This window comes from Caretta caretta, chromosome 11 (genome assembly GCF_965140235.1).
Source record: "Caretta caretta isolate rCarCar2 chromosome 11, rCarCar1.hap1, whole genome shotgun sequence".
In the NCBI taxonomy this organism is placed as follows: domain Eukaryota; kingdom Metazoa; phylum Chordata; order Testudines; family Cheloniidae; genus Caretta; species Caretta caretta.
Window position 1 is genome coordinate 5,396,334 of NC_134216.1, and position 9,529 is coordinate 5,405,862.

The following is a 9,529-nucleotide window of genomic DNA, read 5'->3' on the forward strand; positions in this document are numbered from 1 at the left end:
GCAGCTTTGCCATTGCCTCCAGTGGGAGATGTTCTTCACTGCAAAAATGAAAAGCTCCTTTGCCCACCTTGCTTTGTTTCTAGGGTGCTTTCTGCTCCCTGTGAGCTAGCTCGGAGCATCACTTTGCTTATCCGTTTCACCCACTCCTTTTCTGATGTCCCCCAACCTGCACTGCATAAAAAATAATCTGGCCCTTGGTCTCTGATGGATCTCTTTCTCTCTCTCTGCCAGGATGAAGGATGGCTGATGGGCGTGAAAGAGGCTGACTGGCTCCAGCATAAGGAACTTGATCAAAGTCGGGGGGTTTTCCCGGAGAATTTCACAGAGCGGGTGCAGTGAGAGCCCAGAGCTGCCAGCTGATTTTTCTGCCAGAAGAAAGCAAGTTTTCCAGGAGGTGTTTTAAAAACAAAAGAAAAGAGAATTTTAAAGGAACATAAGTCCCAAAATAGTGTCAACTTAAAGGTTGGATTCTTCTTAAAGAGCAAGGTTTTAGCAGTAAAATGAATTCAAAAGTGTTATTAAAATATATACATAATAATAAGACAGGTCAAATGCCCCTTTCCCACTTTGATTTGACAGCATTTGAATTCCGAGGCTGATGCAGAAGTGGCTTGGTGTGGTACCTGTAAATGCTGTGTTGGCTGAATTTTGGGGATTTCAGCCTGATACTTGAAAAGGAAAGAGCTAAGGCCTAGATCTTCAAAGGCTCCTAACTGTCACCGAAATCAGTTGAAGTTAGATCCTAAATACCTTTAAGGATCTGAGCCCAGCTGTCCCATGGGTGGTTGGGTTCAGCTCTTTTGTGATCTAAGTTGCTGGCGTGGCATCCCTAAAGTTTCAGGCACTGCCCATGTTACGACCTATGATAGGCCAAATGTCCTGTTATGCTGTTGAAAAGACATATTTAGTGTACAGTGTTCACCAATATGGTGTGTGTGTGTGTGTGGTGTTTTCTTCCTTTGAAGATGTAACATGAACTGTGATTTTATACATTTAAAAGCAAACACAAAAAGTTATCAGGAAGAGTACATTTCGGAGTGAAATGTGTGCAGCTAGGCTCGGTCCAAAATTCCTCCAAACCTTGGAGCTGGACGATCGCAGCAGCACACGCCGCCCCGGGAAATGTTCTTGAGGGAAAATTGGGAAACTGACGACAAATTAAAAAGAAAAAAAAAATCTGAAACTTTGGATTTGTTTAAACTAGTTGTGAAGAAATAATGAAAAAGCCTGTTAAAGCAGGAAAGTTTAGATTCATGTAGGCAGGGATGGTCTTGAAATCTGGCTGTTTAGAAAGTGCAGTTTTAAGGAAGAGGGTGGGGGGAAAAGAAATGAGACAGAATATCTGAGGCATACTACAGAGAAAACAACTCTGCTTTCTGTGTTTCCAATTGTGTGGTTATTGTCCCCCCCCCTTTCTTGAATTCTGCATGTGAAGTATCATTAGACCTGCTTCCTCCAATCCTGTGCTGGTGAACAAGTTGAAGTCAGAGAAAAGTGAACTGTTTGAATACTTATTTAAAATTTCTGCATGACTTTATTATATTGGGATGAGTTCGAAGACGTGGGACTATTACAGCGTCGACGTGGGGACAGTACTCCCGGTCCTGATACTGGCACCGACCTTTCCTACAAGTCTTTGCTCCTGTTCGGTTCTGGGAATTTGAAAGTGCCCTGCAGCCTGCTTGCTTAAAATAAAACAAAGTGGGTCTTACACTTCTCAAAGTCAACAGATTAGATTCCCCATCCTAAAGTCCCATGGAGGTACTTTAAATGCTACTTGAATGCTGATGCAGCTGGCAAGCAGATCTGATCTTCTGTTTTTTTTAAGGTCACCCATCTTCCCCCTGGCCCAAACTCCTCCTCCTTTTTGCCTTGACAGGGTTGGTATAGGTGCAGCTACCTCCTACATACTGGGACGCTGTATGAAATAACACTTTTCCTAACATAAGCTGGCTTTAGCAGAGTATGCAAAAAATTCTGGCACAGTTAAACCTTCAAAAAAAAGCCCCTCTTTTCTGATCTTGCATGTATGCTATTGGGGCAAAAAAAACCCCTCTTGTAGGTCCCAAGTGTGTGTCCGTGTGTCTGTATATGTATTAAAGTTAATGGTCCACTAGTTATCTCAGTGATGCTGATGTAAAGTCAGGAACACTAACGCCAATGGAGTCACTCTGGATTCACACCGGTGTAACTGAGATCAGAATCTGGTCCATGTCCTCATTCTCTCCATATTTTGCTATCGTGTGTGTGTGTGTGTGTGTGTGTGTGAGTGAGAGAGAGAGATTGGGTGTGGGGGGGACTTGCTGCAACTGATACTTTTTATCTTTTTCCTCCCCCATTACAAAAACACAAGACTACTCAAGAATAACTGCTCCCAGCACAGGAGTACTGGGAGCCAGCACTGTAGAATATTATCCCATTGTTTTAATCAGAGGTGCCTTGAGCATCTTAACTAGCACCCTGCCCTTTCAAAATCTCTATTTTTATGTCTTTGTAAACCCAGTTGCTCCTTCGAAGAACAATGTTATGGGGAAAAAATTATAGAGAGAGATCTATATATATAAAAAAGCGGGTTAACTTAGTTAACAGCAAGCTCTTGGCTTAAATGTGCTTATTTTTATGCAGAACCCTGTGGATTATGGGTGTGTGTGTGTTTTTTTTAAGATAAGATTATAAGTACCAGAGCTATAGTTTGTCTCCTAAGTAATCGTTTTATTAGTGACTAGCACCTTCGGAAGCTGTGCGGACTTCTAATTTATTGTATGTTTTTTTTGTCATCTGCTGTGTTTGAACCAGACAGCTGTTACAAAAGAAATCCTGCTAAGGCCTTTTCATTGTGTGGGGCTAACAAAGCAACCGTCCAGTACTGTATTGTCCCTGCTGAAGCGAAACTGAACCTCTGCACAAAAGGGGATGTAGCGTTCAGCTCTGATGAATTCTGTTCCAGTGGTACTCAATGGGGAAAGTGCCTCTCCCTCTCTCTCCATTTGCTCCTGAAGAAGTCCGCTCGGAGCAAACAGAGTGTACTACCTAGGCCCTATGCCTCCTAGATAGGTCTGGATCCTGCATTGCTCGCACATACACAAACTCAGTGGGAGTCTTGAGGGCATGAGGTCTCCAGGATTAGACCCCTATATTGTAAACTTCCTGTGCAAAAAGCTCCTGCTTGTATTGTAGCAGGCAGGCCTCAAGCCCCTGGGCCAAAATCAGCCCTGGTGTAAGCAGGTGCCACTCAATTTATTTTACTGAAGAGACATCTGGATAGATTTGAGCCTGTAAGGTGAAAAGAGCCCACAGTCCACACTGGCTTAGGATGGATCCCTGTATAACATGGGCCAATAAATCCCCCCCAATGCACTGGCTGCTAGAATGGGAACGTTTTAGGGACTACATGTCAGATGGCCCCAGAAAAGCTGCTATTTCGCTGTCTGCGAAGCTGAGGTGGGAGCGTTTTACTGAATCAACAATAAAGCATTTCTCTCCCCACCTCCACGTGGTTTTGTCGGATTGGTTAGAAGGGAGCTCTTATCTTTCCAACCGCAGTTGGTCCTAGTTATGTGTGTTCCCCTCCAACTTGAGTGTAGCCACCTTGCCTTTGTCCCAGAGGGCAGCGGTCACACACTTGATGATGACAAAATAAGGCATCGTTCTCCTGTTTTTTCTTCTTGTCTCTTTAGCTGGGTCAGCAATCTGAGTTTATTACCTGGCATTCAGCGTGTAGGATGCTGCGACAAGCCATAACCAGCTGTGGCTCCTATGTGCTCTCTGCTTTTTCTCTTGGCTAAATGCCCTGTGCATTTCTTTACTGGGTAGGCCATCTAGCAAAGAGAAAAGGCTCCTGCAGCCAGGGTTTCAAGCACACTGAGCCAGTCTGCCCTGAAGTTTTCCCTAGTGGAAACCAAGCACCCATCACTCAACCTGGCTTTCCAATTCGGAGCAGTGCCTTTTACCCAGGCTGTAAGTGGTGATTTTCTTTCCTCTCCCAGTTCTCGAAGGGCCTAAGCCAAAGCCTGGGGAAGTCAAGGGACGTCTGGCCATTGACTGGAGCTTTGGGTCAGGGCTCGAGTGTCTGTTGTCCTGTGCAGTATCAGTTTATAGGGTGGGTTTAGTTTCAGAACATCCACTTGAATGATAAAGGCTCAAATCTGAGGGGAAAGCGAGGGAGGTGGGAGAGGCCTAGATCATCCTTCAGTCATTTCAGGTTGGTGTGGTGGTGGCCTCGGTCTCGGGAACAGGTCGCCCTGCTCAGGGCTAAGGAGGGGCAGGGTGAATCGCTGTGAAGATGCCTGAGAATAATAACAGTGCTGTAGTCTCTTGCGCAGGGCAGTGTGTTCAGAGCCTCTCCTCCGCTTGGTGCTCAGGGGCATCGCACCCACTGGAGCGCGCTCTCTTTTCTTTGCAAACCAGCGGTCACCCCTCTGAGGCACTAACCTGGATATTTTAGGCACGCAACCATCCATCCTAGAAGGTGCCCAGGCGTCTTTTACAACATGCTCCGCTCCTCCTGCCGTCAGGGGAGGCCTCGGCCTGTCAGCACCTTGCAGGCAGGACGCGCAGCATTGGGGCCTCACGCGCTCCAGCTTTTAACACAAAGCCTGGGGTGGGTGGTTACGGCGGCTCATCCCTTCCACAACAGCCACGGCCAAACCCCAGTCCTTGCTGCAGAGCCCATTAGGCGCTGAGCTCCATTGAGCAGCCTGCCAGCCGCCTCTGCAATCGCTTGCTTATCGCAACGGGAGCCTGAGAGCTCCTGAGCACCCGCATCTCTCATCCGGGCAATGGCAGGTGCGAGGCACCCCCTTGTGAATTATGCCAGAGTCAAAGCGATGAAGCACAGGCTTAAGTCCCCTATAAGTCAAATGAATCTTAGGCACTTGCTTAAGTACTTAGCTGAGCTGGGTCCTGCAGGCCATAGTCCGCATTGACCCATTTCCTAGGCATCACTGGAGCGACACTGGGGACAGATTTGGCCCATTGGATGTAAAGTTCCCCTCCCTTTCTGTGTTATGAATGGCTCCCCTCCAGGCGTGACCAGGCATTGGAGCAAAGGAATGGAGAAGAGTGGAGGAAGCCACCCATGGTCCCCTGCAGTGCAGCTGGGAACGCAGCAGGGTTGTACATGCTTTCCCCCAGTGCAAAGGCCTCTCATGCACAGAAGGGCCCACTGCCAGAGTCACACACTGTTTAGTGCTGGTCACAGCCTAGTCGATGCTGGGGAGTAACTAAGGATCCCACCTAGCGGAGGCAGAAAGTTGCACTTGGCCCCTTCTGGCTTGTCTGCACGGGGGTTTGTAGCCACCAATGGGGCCACGTCGGTGCAAACGCAGCCAGGCAGCAGCAGGTCAGCTGAGTCACAGTTCACAGGGCTGCACCCTATCAGCAGGAGGGGTCTGTGCACCGGGGTAGCTACAGCGGCAGCTAAAATCCCAGGCCTTTCCGGGCTAGCCCAGGGAGCAGCTGCATTTGCTGCACAGAATGGGGCAGGAATGCAAGAGGGGCCCCTGACTCTGCTCAGGCCTAGGGAATTACAGACCGGTGCCAGCCATGGGGGGGAGGCGCTTCTTTTCCCAGTTGCTCCCATGCACCTTCCCGTCAGCCTGGAGTGTGAAACTAGAAGACACCTGAGCTCCTCTCATGTAGCGGGGCAAGATGCAATGCAATCAGATTAGACAGGCCAGAGAAACAGCAAGCTATTGCTTATTAGGGCTGGCTGGGGGAGGCCCTTTCTTGTACTGCAGGCCACACATCCCAGAGAACAGAGGTTCTCAACCAGTGGTCCGGGGTCCCCTGGGGGGCCACAAGCAGGCTTCAGGGGGTCCACCAAAATAGACCAGAGAGCAAGGCCGGTGTTAGACTAGCGGAGGCCCAAGGCAAAAAGCTGAAGTCCGAGCCCTGCTGCCCGGATCTGAAGCCAAAGCCTGAGGAATTTAGTTTGGTGGGACCCCCTAGGCTTGGGGCCCCAGGCAGTTGCCCTGCTTGCTACCCCCTAACGCTGGCGCTGGCTTTCAATCTACTGGATGTGCTGCAAACCCGTTACTGTGGCACAGAGAGGCCGTGGAGTTTTTATAGCATGTTGGGGAGGCCTCAGAAAGAAAATGGTTGAGAACCCCTGCCATAGAGTATTGTACACATGGGGGGGGCGGGTGAGTACGCCTCACTCCGTCAGTCCTCTTGGAACATAGACCGTTCCCGAGTAGCCAACACCGCCCCACATTCTCTGGAGCGGGGAGGCAGATTTTGACAATGGGGAAGCCCAGTGGAAATGCCGTGTGTGGCTCAGAGCCTTTAAATGTAGCATTTGACCCTTTCAAAGGTCTGAGTCTATATTCTACTGCTTGTGGGGGGTGGGGAACGGGCAGGGACACCCCAATGGCTGAGAAATTATTTCTCATTGTGAGCGGGGGAGTCTTATTAAACAATCAAACGGGGAAACTCCAGCTTTCAGACTGTTCTGTATTGGCTTTGTATTTTAACTTGTCTGCTGGCTAGAAGTCTTTCACCTGTTTTTCTAGCACATGCTGCTAACCCTGTTTCCTAGTCCGTGCTTCAGTTAGGCGGCCAATACTTGAGGCCTGCCACATGCAGCCCTTGGTTTCATTCGGCTTCTCTTTAACTGAGTCCTTTGCAATGGCTTTGATGCTGTGCTGGCAAACTTGTTTCCATCTGGTCAGTCAGTCTCTGAGTTTAACCATGGTGACCTGAGCGATGTTTGGTTTTTTTGGGTGGGTTTTTTTTTTTTTTCCAATTTTTATTTTTGTCATACAAACCTGAATAATTCCCACTGTATTCAGAGCTGTGACTCCCGGTGCCAGTGACATGTACTAGACGACTTTGTCCTGTTTGTTTCTTGGCAATGTTCAGCAAATACAATTTTGTGTCATCCTACAGCCTGTGTCAGTCATTTCACTTTTCAAGAGAGCCAACGGACCAGGGCCATCTTTCCTCTTCAAGAGGCAAAACACTGAGGCAGAGAGGCTATGCTCAGACAAGATTACCTGCTCATCTAGTCTGATGTCTTGCTTCTTCCGGGCCACCAACCACCCCTCCATCCCCAGCTATTCCTACACTGAGCCCAATGGATTAGATTAAAGTACTTACAGCCCTAAGGAGACTAAACCATTGTGTGCCACGGGCAGAGAACAGGAGGGACCGAGGGCCACCAGGCCCCAAGGCCCCTGCAATGGCAGGAGATGGAGATATGTTGCTGATGGTGAAGATTAGCTGTCTTATTGTGTGGCCTAAGAGCACCAGTCCTGGATCAGGTGCTATACAAACACAGACTTAAAAGATGAGTCCTGCCCCATGGAATTTACAATGCAAGTGTGACATGAGTCAGATGGACAGGTTTGTCCTTGTATTGATTACTGCTGGGGGGCAGGAGGGAGGGGCTCTGTTCTTGATGTTGCCACTGACTCAGTGTAACTTTGGCCAACTCAGTCTCTGTGACTCAGTTTCCCCAGCTGTAAAACGAGGTGAATGGTGTTTGTCCCCCAACCTCTTCATGGGGATGCTGTGTGGCAAAAGCCACTAATGTCTGACTAGTGCTTTGAAAGAAGGTACCACAGACACACAGGGTGGGTTACCACTCCACATTCGTGCCAGCCAGCCAGGCCGAGTGCGATGTCCCTGCTTAGGGCACTAAGCTTGTCTGAGTTGAGCGGCCTGAATGCGGGAGTGTGGAAAGAGGGGGCATGGCATTCAGAAATAAACTGTGGGCCCCAGGTTGGCATGAACTGATAAATGCCAACCGTTGCCAATTAGTGCTTTATCGGCTTGGCGCCTGGCCTTGCTTGTCCTCATTAGAAAGGAGCCTGTCACGCTGTTTGGCAGTCTGGTTGTATGGGCCCTTTGCAGATTTTAGACAGCACAAAGCATTAGTGCTTCAGCCTTTCACGTCTGTGGTGCTGGATTCAAACCTACTGGAGCAAGAGGCCAGGATATGCCCCTAAAACAGCCCTGGTGGCCACCTCCTGCTCTAGTTGGTGGCTCAAACCCCCGTGTTCACAGGGGTCAGTGAGCTTGACTCGCGTGGCTGCAGGTCAGGATGGAGACACCTTGGCAGAACGGTGGAGGTGTGCAGAATCTGTACCTTTTCTGCCTGGGTTGTGCCTGGTGCACTCCTACTCCATTCACCCAGAAATGTAAGTAGGAGGGAAAGCATCCCTGCAGAACTCATCTGCTTTGCATCTGCAGGTGAGCCAGTTCAGCTGCATAATTCATTCCCCATGCTCCCTGTGAACAAACCGCCCTTAAAGCCTGTACACTGGCAATGCATTAATCTGCAGCGCTGGCTGCTCAGACGCATGCAGAGGATCAGCTTAAGTGTCCCTACGGTCCCACAGCCAGCTTCATGATGGCACAAGGGAGCTGCACGCCAGGCCTGAGCTGTCCTGAGGGAGTACCCCAGGGCAGGAATACTACCTGCCAGGAGCAAAGCCAGCTCTAAAAGAGATCCAGCTGTAGGAGACATAGGCAGGGTACTCTGGAGCAGGGGTGGTGAAGGAGGGCTGGGGCTGGTGATAAGGTGGAGGCAGACCTTCTTCCCGGCTATGGCCCAGAGAGCCCATTGGCTAATGCTATGGCCATTGCAATGGGGGCCCCCTCGGCACTCCCTTAGCCTGGGCTGGGGACAAACTGGCCCCTCACAGCTTGACTTGGGAAGGTGCATGTGCCTGACCCTCACCCTGCCACAGGGATGAATCTGTTGAGCTGGCAGTAGCTGGTGACGTTTGGAGGAAGGCCGCGGCCCATACGTGGCCCTGGTGAGAGAATGAGGCTGATTACTGCTCCCCCCCGGCACATCCCTGATACCCCCCCGCTTTGTTTGAAAGATGAGGGTTGAGCCCTGAGTCCCAGGCTGGATTTTGTGTGATAGCTTAGGGTAATGAATCGGAGAGCCAGGGAGGAAAGAAGGGAAGCGGGTGGGGAAGTGTGGGCTAAGGGGCTGGATGTTCATCAAACAAGCAGCTGGTTTGCCCCCGTGTCCCCGCCCAGCCCACTTTAGTTCAGCACAAACATTCCCTGCAACCCCCTGCACTGGAGGATACAGGCAGGAAGAGAGCCCATTTCCCCTCCCGCAGTGATTTAGATCTGCCGCGTCCACTGGGGTCAGCATAGCCGGGTGGCTAAAGCCCCACCAGGCAAAACCCCAGCAGCCACCATTGAACCCTGGCTGGGCCTGGCTGCTCTGTGGGCCTGCGGGAGGGGCAGGGAGCAGCAGTCCGCGGACGGACAGCACCATCCTAGCCGATGGCTTTGTGGCTCCATGGGGCAGCGTGGGCCTGCTGGGAAAGGCCCGTCGATTCCCAGGGGGCCCAGCCCAGCCCTGTGATGGGGCTTTGCTTGGCCAGCCAGGCGTTAGGGCCACCAGCAGCGATGCCTCTGGTCCAGCTGTGACACATGCAGGTTTTCCCGGTCCCAGCCCAGCTGTCTTGCTCCTGCTTAGCAAAGCTGCAAGTGCCCAGGGGCTGACTGTTACGTGATGACTCCAGAGGCCAGAGATGGGGCACAGCCAAGTTACAGAGAGCTC

At 50.5% G+C, this 9,529-nt stretch overlaps 1 protein-coding gene across 13 annotated transcripts in view; it reads left to right on the forward strand.

Annotated features, from left to right (window-relative positions):
- Positions 1-6,885, forward strand: part of BIN1 (bridging integrator 1) — a 154,528-nt gene extending 147,643 nt beyond the window's left edge. For all 13 annotated transcript variants that reach the window (XM_048869185.2, XM_048869186.2, XM_048869182.2 and 10 more), the window contains one exon: positions 232-6,885. In XM_048869185.2, the coding sequence (XP_048725142.1) occupies positions 232-339 (108 nt within the window). In that variant the 3' untranslated portion in view covers positions 340-6,885. The remainder of the gene's footprint in view (positions 1-231) is intronic.
- The last annotated feature ends 2,644 nt before the right edge of the window (positions 6,886-9,529 follow it).